The following is a 19,161-nucleotide window of genomic DNA, read 5'->3' as shown; positions in this document are numbered from 1 at the left end:
TGCGGCCATGCTGGGGCACCGCGTCAGAGAATTTTAGTGGAACCAATCAACCCAAGCATTTATTTCTGTTAAGCTGCGTTCCTATCTTGTCGATATCTTTTGCCGAACAGCTAACTTACGGGAACGTAAACACGCCAACACTCGTTGTCACACACACACACACACATATACACACGTTGGAATAACTTTCATTTCCTGTCTACCACTTAGAGCATTGGTGAGCTTATAGCAGAGTCCAAGGTGCCATGCAATGAGACTGAACCCGAAACCATGTGGTTGAGAATTAAACTTCTCACCACACAGCAATGCCTGATTTATAATAAATTGTTAGTAATTTTTATAGAACTATATTATATACTCTGTATGTGTGTGTTACTGTTTCTATATTTATAGATATGTAAGTATGTATATATATGTATGTATGTATGTATGTATGTATATAGATAGATAGATATGTACACATTCATCTCTCTCTCTCTCTATATATATATATGTATATATACATACATATGTGTGTGTGTGTGAACATGACATAGTACAGTCCCTTTTGAATGGTTAATTAGAAAAGAAACTGACATTTAAAAAAATGTCTTAAACAAACGAACACGTTATGTGTGTGAGTGTGTATGTTCAAATGTACATATATATATTTATATATATATATGTATATATATGTATGTATGTATATATATATATGTATGTGTGTATATATATATATATATATATATATATATATATATATATATATATGCGCGTGTATATATATATATGTATGTATGTATACACGCGCATACACAATCACATACACCCACGCACAGTTATCAAATGTATGTATATATACACACACACACACACAATAGCATGAGGGAAGGGGAAAGCGAACCACTGTTAAGAAGATTTGTATGAATTTTTCAAAATAACAAGCGAGAGAGCACGTGATGAGAATACACGCTATTTATTGGTCAATTCAAGTGTAGCGGGTAATTCAACGTGAACAACTCATACAAACGGCTTACTACGCTAAAGAGAAGAAAGCAGGCTGCTCTTATTTTATTTATGGTTTTGGTCGCACTGTCCATTTCACTTTCTTTTTTTTTTAATTCCTGATTATATCAGCGAAAACAACGGACATATTTAACACCATATATTATATTTACGCAGAAATTCTCTTTTCTGTTTTTCTCAGTTTAAAACGATTCATTGTCCGGCTAAATAATTTCATTTTCTACCCTTTAACCGTATCTGCTATTTATTTTTTCTTTCTTCAGTTGTCCCAAAATCACGAAGTGCTATTCATGTATATATACATACATATTCTCATATCATCGTCAAAGTATAAAGGGAAGGAAGTATTTTATTAATATTGGTTATTTTGCTTTCTTTTCTTCCTTCTACATCGTGGGCGTTCGCTTATTCTTTTTCTTTCCTAACGATTTCTTCACTTTCTGTGTTTGTTATTGTTTCCAAAACATCGCTTAATTTAAAGTTATAAAGATATATTGGTATTATTTCTGAGTGATAACAAGCTAAAAGAATCCAACCCCTCATATACACATACACTATTAACATTACTAACACAAAAAGAAAAGAAGATAATCTACAAGAATTATAAATATAACATATATACATTATATAAGTGGGTAGCTAGATATCACTAGCAACGAACAGAGAAATTACGAAAAGAGACTGCAACAATGTCGCTTCAAAACAATGGCACTAACCGACAACTTGCACAACCTGCCAGAATACTTAAGGAGAATACATTAATCAATGATGAAAACCGGGTCCCAACTGAAAACGATGCAGTGTCTCGTTTCGGTCGAAACCAAAAGAAACGAGAAGTCCTCGGTGAACTCGGCCGTGCTGTCGGCAGCGATCTGAATGTCTATTTGGACAAAAATGTACCGGTAACTCAACAACGAAAGCGCCCGTTGAGAAATGCAAAGGTATGTATGACTTTTGTATGTAGCAGCTTCTCTGCTTTCGTTGTTCCGAAAATTTATGAATTTAGTAATCAAAACCATTGTTTGCTTTTGTTTTTTCATAGTGTCCTAAAAATTTACCAAAATATGTTGGTAGCAGTGCTCAAAAGGTCTTTGATCGAGAGCAGTGTTCTAAGTTTTTTATTTTAAAAATTTTTTATGCCAGTGAGGTGGGAAAAAAGTGGTAGTGGGGTACTTTCATCTGTTCGAAACCTTGTGGTGCTAACCCTAATCAGAATATAAATGTAAAGCGTTTCAGGTGAGCACTTACATAAATTGAAAAAGATTAAAATGGCATGTATATTAAGGTAGAGATTAAAGAACTTTTCTGCAATGTTCATATGCATTCATGAGAAATTCATAGCCATTTACATTACCAACGTGATATATAGTGTGGGTTGCGAGGAATGTAGAATGTACATTTTCGTAATGAAATCCACCAAACGCATACAAACTTTAGAGAAGAAAATGTTTTCTAAAAGGAGGGGAAAAAAAAAAACTCCTCTCCTTGTGAATCAAATTCATGAAGAAGAAATTTGAATAACTCTTCTATGTACTCATGAAGTAAAATTCGCGGCCCGGTTTCGATTTCATTTACGTCATTAATGTCTTTGAATCATAAACCGTCTTATTTAATTTCCTCTTTTTCCATATAACATCGATTTACCTGTATATCCATGAAACCTATATGAAATAGGTAAACGTATTCAGCTGATGGTGTAACACTTTAGCGTTTATTTATTTTCTCGTTTTATTCTGTTGTGGCGGTGGAGCTTGTCGGCCGCCACATCTTTCTTCACTGTCGCACAGCTGTTACTAAAGAAAAGGAAAGCTCTCAAGTGCCTCCCCATCACCACCACCACAAACTTTCACCATTAAACAACCACTTCGCCGTATTTGACAGATAACTCCTCCACCATTGCATCTTTCATTTCATTCAACTTTTTCGCTTTTTTTGTATCCGTGGTGTAAATTGCAGGCACCCTCCTCCCAGATTAATTAACAAAGCAGCTCTCCTCCGAATCCTTCTTTCCTTATAGGAATACGCTTTTGTTCCCTATCGTGTTTTGCGTTACCATTTATGCGATAGTTTTTTTTTGTGTGTGTGCCGGCGCCAAATATTCTTCTTGGCCCTTGAGACTCTTTTGTCTATGGCTGCGATATTTGCGATCCGTTCTATTCGAATATATGTAACTGGTAATTAACCACCTACTTACTCCTGAGGTATGGGTGAAAAGTTTTTAGTGATATGGGCTTAAGCTGTAGAGTCGCGGGTTTGAGATAACTAGTTTTTGTCTCGTCTGATTTTTAAACTCTAATTCGCATTATCTAAATGATAATACTATGTGTTTTATAAAGCTCGTGTTCCGTTTTAAATAATAATGTAAGCGAAACGAAAGTTTACATCAGGGAATTGAAACAAGGTCGTTGGTTCGGTTTGACATCTCTACCCTGCTGTAATAAAGCTATTTTTTTGTTTGTAGACGTTGTTTCAACTGCGCTAGCGATTAACCTTGATCGATCAGTAGCTCCCTGACCAGACATTCTAATCGTGTGCTATCCCTTCTAAGACGATAGTTTGATTTGAGGGACTTTTGGCATCCATTTCTAGCAAGTATAGCGACCTTGCAGAAGCTCCCCTCACAGCAATAATTTAGTGATGCAGAAGTTTTTTGTGCATAGTATCATTAGATTAATTGGGGGTAATATAAAATTGCCATTTTTTTCATCTCTGATATATTACATATTATTTTTTACATTTCTAGCTTGGGTCTGTTTCTGGACAAGATGAAAACGATTTTCAACAGAAGTACAAAGTTACCGACTATGATCACATACCTCGCAAGTCAGGCTTCAAAATACACGTGGACAATGAAGAGAACTCGGAATCTGCCGGAGATATGTCCTTCTCTAAGGAGGATTTGGCTGTTGAGGGCAAGCTTGAGATGCATGCTGCAGTCACTGCACTTCCGAAACAGCCCTTTGACCGTCTCGAACAAAGTTATGGAATGGGTAAGTTAGAATTGAATTCTTGAAGGTGCCTATAATTCTAAATGATAGTACACTGTAAGAATCACTACTTAGCTCTACATTTCGTAAGTTTCTGGGCTGGAACCTAGATGAAACTTGTTAGGCCTTTTTTCAGACTTTCTATGTATGTCTCTTTTAACACATAAAAATGTGAAAGAAAAAAAATTTAACTTTGCATTTGTTTTTTTTTTTTCCTCTTGCAGATTTGGAGTCTCCCATGGTTCTTGATACAAGCCTAGATCAATCAAGTATCTGTGACACTAAAGAAGTCGTACATTCTCTTTCACCCTATGATACTTATAAAAATGACATTTTCCAATACATTCGAGAGTCTGAGGTTGGTTCATATTCATTGTATTGTTATCTTTACTTGTGGTTTTGTTTGAATGTGGAATTTTGATGTGGGATAGATGATGGTAGTCAGGAGTATCTCACCTCATCTTCAGTGAAGTCATCACTGTATTTCATTTAATGGCCATGTCCCCATACTGGCTTGGGTTGGATGGTTTAACAGGATACAATAGGTCCAAGGACTGCATCAAGCTCCACTGTCTACTTTGGCATGGTTTCTACAACCACTTTACAGCATGTACTAGTGCTTTTCATGGCACCAGCACCAGTGAGGTTGCCATGTAGCTTGCAAGACTATGAATCCTAAGAGATGAGTTAAATTATGAGAAGAGGCAGAACAATAAATTTCATAATGTAGAACTACAATGACTGCTCAAATTTTTGAAAAAAAGGTTGGGAGTAATTAGGGTGGATCTGGAATGAGATTAAAAAAAAATAGTGGTAATACATTGTGGTGTAACCCTCAAGGTATGAAGTGAATAAAAGTGAGCAGCAACAGAACACAGAATGTGGGTGAATAGAGGTTGGAAGAATGTTGTGAAGAGTGAATATAATGAACAAGTTTTGAGGGATGGATATGTGATGGGGAGTAACTGGTGATATGGGAGTGAAGAACAGCAGAATAGTATTGATTCGGTAGACAGGATAGGGATGAGAGAGCGATGTGACTTGTTGGTTATGGTGCTTAGGAAGAGTGATAAACACATGCTGAAGGAATTGAGGGATATAAACAACTAGAGCTCATTTAAGATTGGTAGTATGCCGTGATATATAAGTTGGTTGGAATTTTGTCAACCATTTCCCATTCCAAGTGAAGTTCATCCAAAAGTGATTGTGTTGTTGAGAAGAGGTAATCTATTAGTGCTTAGTGTTCAAGTTGGTGGGGTAGGGACTGGCACCTGTAAAAGACAGTAACATTAACCCTTTTTGCCTGCCCAATGTGTCTGCAGTTCATTTTACTGATGTCTTTAATCTTTTACTGTATAGTAAAATCTTAGGTCAGTTGTAAAAATTGCTTATTCTTTCAATGTGATATTATTTTTACAGGAGAAAAACCGTCCCAGACCAACATATATGAATAAACAGACAGATATTACTCACAGTATGCGTAGCATTCTTGTGGACTGGTTGGTTGAAGTGACTGAAGAATACAAATTGCTCTCAGATACATTATTTCTGGCTGTGAATTATATTGACCGATTTCTCTCTGTGATGGCTGTCAATCGAGGAAAACTACAGTTGTTGGGGACTGCATGTATGTTCATTGCATCGTAAGTTCTACCATTTCTATTCAAGAACAGCTTAACATTATAGTATCTTCATGACGGTGACGCTTTTTCCACCTTCCTTAGAATTTTTCATAGGATCACAGTAATCTGAATTGCCTGGTTATAGATGTAGGTTCGGCTGTGTGCTTGCTTCCTGACCATGTGGTCTCTGGTACTATCCCCTTGTTTGGCACTTTGGGCTGGTGGAGTTGGTAGACAGAAACTGAAAGAAGCCCTATCTTGTGTAATGGCTGTAAACAAGCATCGATCATACAAGCAATGATCGTTTCAAGTTTTCCATGGAAATGATGTCTGGCTATGAAGCAATATTACTTGGAGTCAGGAGAGGGTTGGCGACAAGAAGGGCATCTGACTGTAGAAAATCTGCTTCAACAAATTCCGTCTGACACTTACAGGCATGGAAAAGTGGGCATTAAATGTAAAAATCATTCCCTTTGACCCCAGATGCAGGCTTGGGGTCAAGGATATTCCAGTCATACCAGTCTTGTCTATATCTTGCACTACATTGTCAAGTCTCTTTTATTTGTGATACATGATACAATAGGTTGTGATTTGAGTAAGGTTTTAGTTAGAATTTTTCGTAACTTGAGCAATCATATACAAGTTGTCTCCTCAGGGAAATGTTTCAACCATTTTAAAAGTAAACCCACTCAAGACCAACCCTGGTACTAGAGTACAAACTTCTTGCTTTAACTCTTTTATAGCCATATTTTTGTAGACAAACATTATGTTCATGTCTTAGCTAATAACCTCTTATTGGACAAAGTACATAAGTTTTGTCAGTGATGCAGAACTATTATTTTGGATTCACATTTAGGAAATTTGAAGAAATTGAAGCACCAGATCTTGGAGAATTTGTTTATATCACAGATGACACTTACACTCGTAATCAGGTAAGAGCTAGATTTTGCAAATATTTACTGCTGAATAATTCATTAAGTAAATATTGCATAGCTTTTTTTTTTTTTTTTTAATTTTTTTTTTAAGCTGTATATCTTGTTGAAGATATTTAATCTCTGCCTTCTGAAAGATAACATTTGTACTTAGTTTTTGTGGTTATCTCACTGGATTCTGTTTAAACTCAGCATCTTCAGAATTGACTCGGTAATATTTGAACTGGAAATTCCTTAAATTCCTCTCAAATTCTTTTCTATCTTACTACTATTACAGTATTAGTAACATCTAAATGATGCTGTGAGATTTTCGGTTTTAAAATGAATTTGAGGTAGTTTTAATAGGTATTGAAAAACTATTTCAGGAGATGGCTGGTTCTCCTGAATAGACTAAAGAAACTAGTGATCCTTAATGTCAACTATGAAACTCTGTTGACTCCATTCCTATCACCTTCAGTTTATGTCAATATGGAGGTCTAATTAAATGACAAGTAGGTTGCATTTGCTACAGTCTGATGTTAGTTTAATTTCAAGTGTTCAGTTAGGCTACTAAGGTAGTTCAGTTAGTGAGCAAACATTCTTGAAATAAATTCTTCCTTAGATTTAGAGGATTGTGTTGGTTGCAACGAGGTATTTTTTTTGTTTAAAATTTTGATGCAGGTCCAACAATTTTTAGTATGGAAAGTTGATTGTACATCAACCCCAATGATTGACTGGTTCTTTATCGACCTTGCAAGAGATGAATGCTAAAGTTTACCTCAACAGGATTTTAACACAATGTAAAAAGGAGGAATAAATGCTGCTGAGCATTTTATCCAACATGCTAACGATTGTCAGTTTGCTGCTTTGAGGGTTTTTTAATTAACTGAATAGTGTTGATCAATGATTTATGATTTGTGACTAAAGTTACCTTCTGATATGAACCCATCTGGGATCAGCCTTCGTTCTGATATAAACTTAGTTTTAAAGAGGTCTAAATTAAAACCTAACAAAATTTCATGTGTTCCTTATGCTATTTTAAATTCACTAAATTCGTCATTTTCAAACTTAATTTGAAAGACAGTGTTTTGACAAATGTTGTAACTAGTATTGAGGACAAGCCATCTGAGACTTTCAGACCCACCTTCAATTCAGTGCTTCAAAATTTTTTGTGTAGAAACTCTGCTTTACTGAATGTTTTATTGGAAGCTTTGGTGAGAAAATCCATGTAACAATATGTAGTTTTTGTTTTTTTTTCTTCACTATTACTGGGTATATATGTGTGTAAGTGAGCTTTGTACCAACTTACCAACTCAAAGTTCATATTAATTTGTATTTATTCTTTTCAATATGTGATATTTTATGCCAACTTTTCTGCACTGTCAATCCTCTCCTATTCTCCCCTACTTCCCTTAGACTTGTGCATCATTGATAACCTTACTCCTTATTCCTCATTCACTACATCTACCCCTCAACCGTATCCATTTTCTCCAGTTGTCACCTACATATCCCTCTACACTTGTTCTTAATTATATTCTCTCTCTTTCTCTCACTCTTACAACCTCTACCTACCTACACTCCTATTCACCTTGTACTTTGAGGGTACACTCAGACAGCTCATCACCACTATTTTATGACATCAGCATATGAGCATTTCTTGTCCTCACAAGACTTAAAGATCCCTCTCTGCCATGTGTTGTCTCCATTCATCAGTACCAAGGGGTCTCATTTTCCTTGCATGACGAAAGTGAGACTAAGTGAAAAAGGGATAGAAGGCTCTAATGGAAGTGAAAAATAAAAATGGTGAAAGTTTCCTTAACTTTGTTGGTAAGGAAGTTCTGCAAAAACGTGAAGAGTGCTCGGTGAGTGTAGTGGTAGTGAGAAAAGGATGAGTGATGATGAAGAAGGATTGTCACTTAATCCTTTTGATACCATGCTGCTGGGAACACTTTTGGTTCTACAATACAATCTTTCTGTTTTAAAGTGATCTAAATTAAAACATACCACTGAAATAGAAGATTAGTAATGTATTTCAAGTGCTACAGTCTCAAAGATTTAGAATTGCCACTAAAGTAACAGCATTTATGAATCTTTGTTTCCTCAACAGGTTTTGAAAATGGAGCAACTGATTTTGAAGGTTTTGTCATTCACTGTTGCTGTTCCTACTGCCACAACATTCTTGGACCACTATTTTCATGAAGCTACACTGGACAAGAAACAGTTTCAGTATTTGGCTAGAGTAAGTTGGTTAAATAACTTTTTAACAGTGATACATCAGTTTTTTTTTTTTTTATTTCCTCACATTTTTGTCTGAAGTTTTCCTTTTAGATTTCCTTATTCAGATATCTTTGATTCTATCAGCTCTTTATTTACTGCATTTTCCGTCATACAAGTTGATGTCTTATATGGTGTAAACATTGAAACATCGTCAATATCTTTCCAAATCTTGCATTTCACATTATTGAATTTTTAATCCTCCGAAGTTGTCTTCAAGTATAAGTCAATCTACCTTTTCTGGCTGTAAATTTTGGTCTGAAACATTTGACTTGTATGCTGGAAAATATAGTAACTACTTGTATGATGGGTAATTTTGGAAGTATACTTTTGCCACTAAGGGAATTATAAAGAAAAAAAGGTTACATAAAATAATTGATTTGAACTTTTATCAAATTTTTTGGTGCTTATTACAAAATAAATACTAATTTTCAAAAGGAAAATAGTACCTTAAGATGAAAATTTTAATATAATATAATATACATTTTCTGTTCAATTAAATTTTTTTTTGCCCCACTACTTTCCAGTTTCTTCTTGAGTTGACCTTGCTGGATGCTGATCCTTACCTCCAGTATAAACCTAGCATCATTGCTGCTGCTGCTTTCTTCCTCGCTGCCAAAACTTTGGGCTGTGAAGTATCTTGGGTAGGTTATTTATATATTTATTTCATCATTGACAATTAAGCACACAACCACATAAGTGCAGATGTGGCTGTGTGGTTAAGTTTGCTTCCCACCCATATAGTTTTGGGTTCAGTCCCACTGCATGGGTTTTCTATTGTAGCCCCAAACTGACAAAAGCCTTGTAAGTGGATTTGGTAGACTGAAAGTGTGAGAGAGAGAATGTTTGTCTCCTTGTTTTGACACCATCTGGTAGTTGTAAATGTGTGTCAGTCATATACAAGCAGTGTTATTCATTTCTAATATTCTGTGAAAATATCTGGTCATGGGGAAATATTAGCTTAACTGGAAACAGGTGGGAGTTGCCAACAAAAGGGCCTTCAACTGTAGAAAATTCACCTCAATAAAATTTAACTTACACAAGCATGGAAATACAATACAGGAAACCACCAAATTTTGTGGGTTGGGTGGTTATAGCAATCTTTTTTTTACTTGTTTCGGTCAGTTTTTTAGTAAAAAAAATCAACCCCAGAACTTACTCTTTTCTGTGAGGACTATTTGTCAGTTTCTTTCGTCAAACCACTAGGCTATGGGGATGCAGACATAGGCACACACACACACACACACACACACACACACACACACACACACACACACACACACACACACACACTTGACTGTCGTTAGTTTCCATCTACCAAATCCACTCAAGGTGCCATACAATGGGACTGAACCTGCAACCATGGGGTTGGGAAGCAAAGCCATGCCTTTTTGTTGTTTTTTTTTTTTTTTTTTGTACTGCTGGGTGCCTTTTTGTCTCTAACTACTTGACACTATGAACTGCATTAGGGCTTAATTGCCCTCCCTAACAGATATGTTAGCACTGTTCATTCTCATTTATGGAGTTGTCTTTAATGATTTATTCACAAATGGTTCAAAGGAGATGAGGTTCTCTGCTGTGTCTGTGTGTGGGGAGGCGCCTTCCAGTGAGACCAGCTCTAAGAAATGTCTGTGGGTACAGTGTGGGACGGATTCTTCCTGTGAGAAGTAATTGTTAAATTCTAGGCATTGATAATGTTCTATTTTTACACTTGAGAGTTAAGGAGTGGTGGTGGGGGGATCAGGAGCAGCTGAAAAAATGTTAATTGCAGATAAGCATATGTATGAGAAGTAGGTGACTAATTGGCAGTCATTGGTGGATAGAATGATTTGAGATTAATTCTGGTTATCACTGTTCAGAGCAAGCCAAGCGAGACCGTAACCGTGGCCTATGCCAGTGTCGCATAACCGGCCCGGTACCCTTCAATCATTGGTCAATAAACTGCACGTGCGAAGACCTGTCGTGGCCGATGTCAATACCGCCTGATTGACACCCGTGCCAGTGACATGTAAAAAGCACCGTTTCAAGCGTGGTTGATGCCAGTACCGCCTGACTGGCCCTCGTGCCTGTAGCACGTAAAAAGCACCCACTACACTCTCGGAGTGGTTGGCGTTAGGAAGGGCATCCAGCTGTAGAAACTTTTCCCGGTCAGATTAGAGCCTGGTGCAGCCTTCTAACTTGCCAGCCCTCAGTTAAATCATCCAACCCATGCCACCATGTAAAGCGGATGTTAAACGACAGTGATGAGGATGATGATGACTGTTCAGTTCAAATCCTGCCAGGGTCAGTGTCAGCCTTGCCTTTCAGTGGGTAATGGATTCTCAACACAGGTTTGTGGATTACCATAGCTGTTAGGGCATTTAGGTAACTTCCATTTCTTCTGATTCTTCTCTTTCTGAGTTCAAGTATCATGGGCTGTCTCCTGTGTTGTGAGAAAATATCGAAATGGGCCTCAATGCACTGACATTAACATCTCTATTCTATTGGACAGCCCCCTAACCATCCCAGTATAATTTAGCCACAGATAAAGAGGCTGTGACCAATGACCAACACTATCTAAATATCCTTTTTTGTTTTTAACCATGTGACTTGAATGCTCAGCCACTTCCGCCTGCCGTGTTCTATAATGTGGGTAACCATGTGGCTCCTCTACAACAAGAAAGAAACTGATTCTGTTCTGGCCTCTGCTTTCACACTTAAATTCACCAGCCCTAGTCTGTCAAAGGGATCTTGGCCTTGTAGGCTGCATGGATGCAAAAGGAACCCAGTACACTCTGAAGTGGTTGGAAGCAGGAAAGGCATCCAGCCACGGAAACCATGCCAAAGCAGACATTGGAGCTCAGTGTATTTTTCAGAGCCTGTCAAATTGTCCAACCCATGCAGGCATAGGACCATGACATTAAATAATAATCATGTAAGCTCGCTGGCAGAATTGTTACAGCATAGGAAAACTGCTTTGGTGTATTTCTTTCAGCTCTTTAGGTTCAAATCCCATCAGGGTCAACTTTGCAGTTTGACCTTTTGAAGGTTGATGGTATTTGCTATAAACCCAGCCCACTCGAAATTACTGGGCTTCTACCTGAATCAGAAATATAATTTCTTGCATGTTGAGCTCTCATATCGAAGCTCTTGTTTACTCCTATTCTAATACTTTTTAAGCTTGCTACCCTTCCCCACTTCTCTCTCATACTTATCACTCTCTCTTCCTCATGGTTCTAGGTTGGTGAACTTGAGCAGCTAACTGGGTATTCTGTGTCAGACTTCCAATCGTGTGTGAAACTGTTGTATGTAACTCACAAATCTGCAAGCAAGCATGCACAACAGGCAATTTATTTAAAATACAGTTCCGACAAGTAAGTATTGTAGCATCTCATGCTTTCTTTCACAATTTCATTTTGATAAGCATTAACTATACCATTCCATGTTGTATTATGTGCTCCACATCTTCATGCTTATTTTATTCTAAGTTTCTGTGATTTTGATCATGCATAGATTGGATCAGAATGAAGGAAAATGAGGTACAGGTGTGGTCATGTGATTGAAAATCTTGCTTCCCAACTACATAATCTTGGGTTCAGTGCTATTGCATGGCACCTTGGTCAAGTGTCTGTGATATCCCTGCATCAACCAAATCCTTGTGACTGAATTTGGCAGGCAGAAACTGGAAGAAACACATCCTCATTGTGTGTGTGTGTGTGTGCTCGTCTTGACTTTACATAATGGTTGTAAATGAGTATCACTGTCACACATTGTTTTCAGTCTTCCATAAAACATGTCTGGCCATGGGGCAGTATTGCTTAGGAATAGATAAGGGTATTAGGAATGCATCCAACGATGGAAAATCTGCCTCAAATTCTGTGTGTCAGAATAATGCTAAGTTTAAGTAAACACTAATGAAGTGGACGCAGGTCTGACTGTGTGGGTGAGAGGCTTGCTTCCCAACAATGTGGTCTTGGATTCAGCCCTATTGTGTGACACCTTGGACAAATGTGTTCTATAGTCCCCAGCCAATCATAATCTTGTAAATGGATTTGGTAGATGAAAATGGAAATAATCTCATTGTGTGTACTCTTGTCTAGATATCACTTGAAGGTTGTTAACAAGTATCACCATCGTACACATGTTGTTCAATTCCAGTCTTCTGTGAGAAACATATCTGACTCTGAGAAATATTACCTTCCTCGAAAATGCATGAGGGTTGGCAACAGAAAGGGCAATCCAGTTGTATGAAATCTATTCCAACAAATTCTATGTAAGTTTGGGAAAGTGGACATTAAATAATAATGAAAGTACTTACTTGGCAGGTTTCTGCATCTTAGAGAAGTGTTTAGCATAGTTTTGGATGTAAACTATCCTTTGTGATGGTCACACTGATCAAAAGTTTGCTTAATTCCCACGCTTTATATAGTCGGCCCAGTCAGAAGTGACCAGCAGCTAAATTACATACACTACTTGCAGATGCATCTTACTGATGTACTTTTCACACAACCATAGCACTTTTATTGTGCACTTCTACAGTTGTGTGCATGTGTGTCTCAGGTTATTATTAAGGTGGTGGTGGTGGTGGGCAGGCAGAATTGTTAATGCATCAGAGAGGATTCTTAGCATTTCTTCTGACTCACTGAATTCAAATTCTGCTGAAGTTGACTTTACCTTTCACTTTTTCGGGGGTTGATAAAATAAGTACCAGTTGAGCACTGGGGTCAATATAATCAATTTGTCCTCTCACCTCAAAATTGATAGCTTTATGCCAAAATTAAAATCCTTATTATTGAGAGCAGTGAGCGAGCAGAATCACAAGTATGCTGGACAAAATGCTTTGTGGCTTTAAGTACCTGTTTCGCACTGGGGTTGATGTAATTGACTTGTCCCCCCCCCCCCCACAAATTTCAGGCCTTGTGCTTATAGTAAAGTTTATTTTATATTTTTATTTGATTTTGGTGATCTTAATACTTGTATCCTTGTCATTTGCAATGCACTTCTATGGGTTTTGTTATTCTGTTTTTCTAGGTTCTTGAAGGTGGCAACAATTCCTCCATTACAGATAAAAAATTTCAAGGTCTCTTAAGAAAAAAAAATTAGAAAAGAAAAGAGAAAAGTAATTTTTTCTACTCTCCACATCAGTTTCATTTCTTTTTGAATTTGTAGAAAAAGTATGAAGAAACAAGACTGAATATAGTTTCTTCTGTTCCCAAGAATATATATTCTTGCATACGATGCGAAAGTGATTTGATATCAAAGTGTAAAATGTGAACTTGTAAGACCAAGGTAGACCATGCCAGTTAGTCTTCTCTTCTGTCTACTGAAGAAATCTGAATTTTTAGTCTATTTTAATGCAGAAACGAGAAAGCCTTTTTTTTTTTTTAAATTCCTCCCCTTCATTTCAAATTAAAAGAAGTTTTCAAAACTTGTACATATTTTCTATGAAGGGTAAATCATGTATGAACACAGAAAAAGATGACTTTTAATATTCATTGTGTAGTAATATGTGTGTTTGTGATGTGCGAGGGTGTATGATAAGTGCAGGAGTGTGTATATGTGACTGTGTGTGTGTGTGTATGATATTGCATAATGTCATGTACATAATGTAAATGTATATACACAAGCTCTAGGTTATTATCTGTATATAGTTCTTAAATGTGTATAGTATAGCCATTTGGATGTATGTATATTTAATATATGTAAGCATGTTTTAATAGTGTTAATAATTTACAAAAAGAAGTCTATCATGTATATTAGGTGTGTTTTAAATATCTTTTGTTCTGGGTGTCTAAGTTGAATATATATATATATAGTTTATGTGTAGTAATGATGGTGGCCTGTGGTTACTCGACTCACTTGGTCTTTGTTGTTAAATGAGATCCAAACCCTCTTGGATCTTCTGGTACAGCTCTTGGGAGGCAGCTTTTTTGTTATAAAACCTGTAATTGTCACTTTGTATGTACTCATATTGTATAATTTTCTTTTTCCCAAAATTTCTTGCTCTCATCTCTCATTCTGATCTTCCATGTGAGGGTTTTCTTTCTTATTTTTGTTTTTACTTTTTTAAACGAGCTAATTTACTAAAATGTTGGTAAGAATTGGGCAGCACTTTGGAGAATTCTGAGTTTGCGTAAATCTCTGTAGAGTAGGAAGTGAAGAAGATAGCTAGTGGCAATTAAATAAAAAAAATTAGAGAAGCTGCTTTAGTGCAGCTTAACTTGGAGGTTCAAATTGACCTATGCACCAGTCCTGTGGTTGTACTTTCCTGTTTAGCATTAACTGATTTTTTTTTGTTTTTTTTTTGTAGGGTATAATTAAGACAATGGATTTTTTAATTTTTTTATTAAGGTAGATTTGGATCAGAAGTTGGGGTTTTTGCCAGGTGGGTGTAGTGTTATCTAGAAAATTGCAGTCCTTTCATGGCAAAGTCACTGAAGTGTCAGCCCCTGCAGTGAAAGCTGTCGATTTGTATCGTGACACTAACACATCATAATCCTGTGTCGTGTATGGGATTCCTACTCCCAGGAGTTTGCTGGTAGAGTAGTCAGAAGTACATAACCGAGTAGTTTGTCTTTACTCTTACCTCTGGTTTAAGATGTAACAAAGGAAGAAAATCCTCGTGAGAATGTGTGCGAATACCTGCCTTGTGTTTTTATATTTGTCCACTTTCTTGAGTTTTCAGATTAGCTCTGCCTTTCTATTATGCCTTAATTTCTGGACTCCACCGAAATCACACCATTTTTCAAATGAAGTAAATGGTGGTATCGCTATCTAAAATTTATATAAGCTATTTGTAAATAAATTTTAAAAATACATAACTGGCTAATTTGTATTAATTTCTAAAAATTTTTTAAAAACCAAATGATTTGATCCTTAGGTAATTTTCATTGAGTCTGTGGTCTTTTGAAAACCAAGGGATCTGGATTTTTGCATCCGTTTCCACTGGGTTTCAGTGTGGAGTTTGCCCTTCCTCTGATTAAGGTATAAAAATTCTTTAAAAACCATATCCAAATTAAAGCTGATTTATTATTTTCTCTTTGTATACATGTTTCTGTGTTTAATGTGCTACCATGCATTAAAATCTTTCTAAATTTGAAAGCCCCACTAATGCTAACTTCAACTTTTCGTTTTTCTTCTCTTTCGTAGTTAAATGCTATAATATAATTTTCTAAAAGAAATAATAGTCGGAAATTGATTTCACACACTCTGCTTTTTTCCTTATTCCTGCCTTCCCCTGTATGTTTATTCATTGCTAGTGTTAATTTGTATAAATCTAAGCAGTGGCAAGGAAGTAACTGAAATTTAGAGCCTGTCCTTTCTCTGCAGGATGATTATACAAAACTGCACTCAACATGTCCACTCACTTTCAGAAATGAATCAGTTTATATATACATAATTAAGTTTTAGAAATACCCTAAATCACATGAGTTATCCTAGCTCATTATCATGTATAAAATGAAGTTTAGATGAATGGACCAGTCATTACGTGTCACAAAATGTTTGAGGCATTTAAAAATACTTTTGATTTAAAAAAGAAATCTTTTGATTAGTGATAATTAACTGGATGCCTAATGTCTCTGAAATATTTGTTACGGATTAGTTCTATTACCTTTAAAGCTGCTATATAATTTACAATAGTACAAGGACTGTAATGACCGGAAAGAAATGGACCATGTATCTACAAGGATTTTTTTGTCTTTTTTAATTCTGAATCTTATCCACTGAGCAAAGTATGAAATTTTTGTTCAAGGGCATGGCGATATACACTTGAGATTCAATAAACTCTTCCATGTTGGCACTTTTACATTATAGTATTGAGACCAACCCTCCAAAGTGGGCTGGATCCAGGCAGTTTAATCTTCTTGGTATCAGCTTTATTTTAAAACCAAGTTTTTACTAAACCATTCTTGTAAGCATATTTGAAGGGCTGAATCCAACATCAGTTTAATAGAAAGTATTATTTAAAAAAAATTCATTAAAGTTCTTGACTGGAAAAGCCATAGGCAAATACATATTTATTTTGGAATGTGGTCATGACAAAGTTAAGTTTTTAGTGATTTTAATACACGTTTTTAATGTAACCTGCATTTCTGAACTCCTTTAAGAGCTTCCAGTTCTGATACAAAAGCCCTATTTTCTGTTTTTATTTTTTGAAAATATTTGCATTTAAATTAAAGCTATTTAAAGAATTTTTCAGTAACAGATTAATCTTTTTATTACTAACTCAGCCAAGACCATTCTCAGTTGTATAATACCATTTTTTTTTTTTTTTTTTTTTTTTTCAATTATGGTGTAACACCACCTAAATTGGAAAATTGTTTTAAGTTCACTTTCCAAAAATTAATTGTAAGGCATTATATTTCAACAAAAATATGGTAAAGAAAGTGTCAAAAAGGAGTAATTTTATTAATCTCCTTGAATTCTTCATTTATATGTTTCAGTCTTTGAATTTTGACCATGCTGTGGTACTGCCATGACAAATTTAGCTGAACAAATCGACATCCAATACTCATTTTTAAGCCTGGTACTTATTCTATCATTCTCTGTTTGGTGAACTACTAAGTTACATGAACATAAACCAACACCAGCTGTCAAGCAATTATGTACGAGATACAAACAAGCTTCTTTCAATTTCCACATACTAAATGCACTTAGAAAACTTGGGTCAATCCAGTGCTATAGTGGAAGATACTTGCCTAAGGTGCAGTGCTGTGGACTGAACCCAAGATTGCATGGTTGGGAAGCAAACTTCTTACCACACAGCCATGATAGCACTATTACATATTTTTCAAAATTGATTGATGCTTGTAGCTTAGAAGTTGTCATCTTTAAACATCTGTTGTTCTTGCTGAGGAGCTGCACACCAGACTCCTGTCTGATTTGACATTTCTATGGCTGGATGCCCTTCCTAACGTCGTCCCCCCCCACTTTTTTTTTATTTACATAACAATTAGTGCTGGAGTAGTAATTTCACCAACTACTTTATCTTGGGAGAGGGGCAGAGTCTATAACATTTGCATACTCTCCGAGGCCAGTAAAGTTCATGTCAATGTTCCACTTGTACCTTCTTCAGTCTATACTTGTTAGAAAGATATGGGCAAAGAGGAAATTCCAGAGCAGTGGCCATGAGAAGGAAGTACTGGCAATAGTAATTAGGCAGGGCCTAAATATAAGAGAAATGAGATTAGCTTGAGCTCAGCTTGTTCTGAACGGCAGGTGCCAGCATGCTTACGGACCAAGAGCTGGAACTGGTTTGTGAGCGACACACTCTTTACTGACTAAAGTCTCGGAGGCAAAAGTGGCAGCAGTATCAGCGTCAAATGAGAGCAACACTTCAGTGCAGCATCACTTTAGCTTTGTAGAATATCAATAATGGCTTGGAAGAAGTGGTCCTAGTTAAGGATATGCTTTCATAAGAACCATGGCATACTTATAGGTTACTCAACATCCAGGAAAAGGCATACTTTTTTTTACATTTCTTTTTTTTTGTTTTGAAATTTTTGCATCCAGGATTACTACCCTCTTGGGGTCCTCATTCACATTCACCACTGGTGATACCAAACAATTGCAATGTCTTACGCAGTTCTTTTATTATTGGTAATGTTAAGTTAAATGCATGGCATTTCTTAATCTGACAAATTCATTGGTGTTATTGAAATATGAGGTGGTATCAAAAAGATCCTGCAATAGTCCTATAGTGCACCAACAGATGGCAGCACACAGTTGCATGTGTAGTGAACTTCATAAGGCAATGTGCAGAGTGACATCACTGCATTTACTTTGCAAGTTGTGATCAGGTGTTTGTTGCAGTCTCCAATTTCATCAGGGACAAGAAGTTGGAACTAAGAGCTAATGTAAAATTCTGCATTAATCCTGTGAGACCGTAACACTGGTCTACCAGTGGCTGGCTTATTTTACTCTATACCATAGCACTGCTCTACCAGTGGAGTACCAGGTATATGGCCAAATTAGGTTCAGGAAGTCAGCGCTCAAAGGGTTCACCTTGGAAGTCTGTTACAGGGACATTAAGCATGCTTTAGCAAGCTTACAGTGACAAGGCAATGGGTCGTATGCAATGTTTCAAGTGGCATGGGTGCTTCAAAAGCTGAAGTCCTTGGAAGACCTGCTACAGGTGTCACTCCTGGAAATTGGTATTTTGCATTGAGATATCCCCTCCCCTCACACACATCAATCAAGAGTTCTACTGCAATGTTTGGAAGTATTTGAAGGACAATCAGCGAAAGCTACCAGGTTGGATTCTTTATGACAATGCACCATCACTGACCTCTCTTCACTTGCGAGTTTCTCATGTAAAACATGGTATTTCTTCTGCACCCACCCTATTCACCAGATTTAGCACATGGACTTCCATCCCTTCCC

The 19,161-nt window shown here is 36.5% G+C and overlaps 1 protein-coding gene across 1 annotated transcript; it reads left to right on the top strand.

Moving 5' to 3' along the window:
• Positions 1-1,014: 1,014 nt before the first annotated feature.
• On the top strand, positions 1,015-15,599 carry LOC106879537 (G2/mitotic-specific cyclin-A). Its single transcript, XM_014929167.3, has 9 exons — positions 1,015-1,946; positions 3,749-3,995; positions 4,217-4,350; positions 5,412-5,635; positions 6,471-6,546; positions 8,633-8,764; positions 9,327-9,443; positions 12,019-12,152; positions 13,810-15,599. The coding sequence occupies exons 1-9, from the start codon at positions 1,695-1,697 to the stop codon at positions 13,865-13,867; spliced, it is 1,374 nt and encodes a 457-aa protein (XP_014784653.1). The 5' UTR covers positions 1,015-1,694; the 3' UTR covers positions 13,868-15,599.
• The last annotated feature ends 3,562 nt before the right edge of the window (positions 15,600-19,161 follow it).

Source organism: Octopus bimaculoides, chromosome 7 (genome assembly GCF_046866305.1).
Source record: "Octopus bimaculoides isolate indiv1 chromosome 7, ASM4686630v1, whole genome shotgun sequence".
Lineage (NCBI taxonomy): Eukaryota > Metazoa > Mollusca > Cephalopoda > Octopoda > Octopodidae > Octopus > Octopus bimaculoides.
This window is presented reverse-complemented; position numbering and strand designations above follow the sequence as displayed.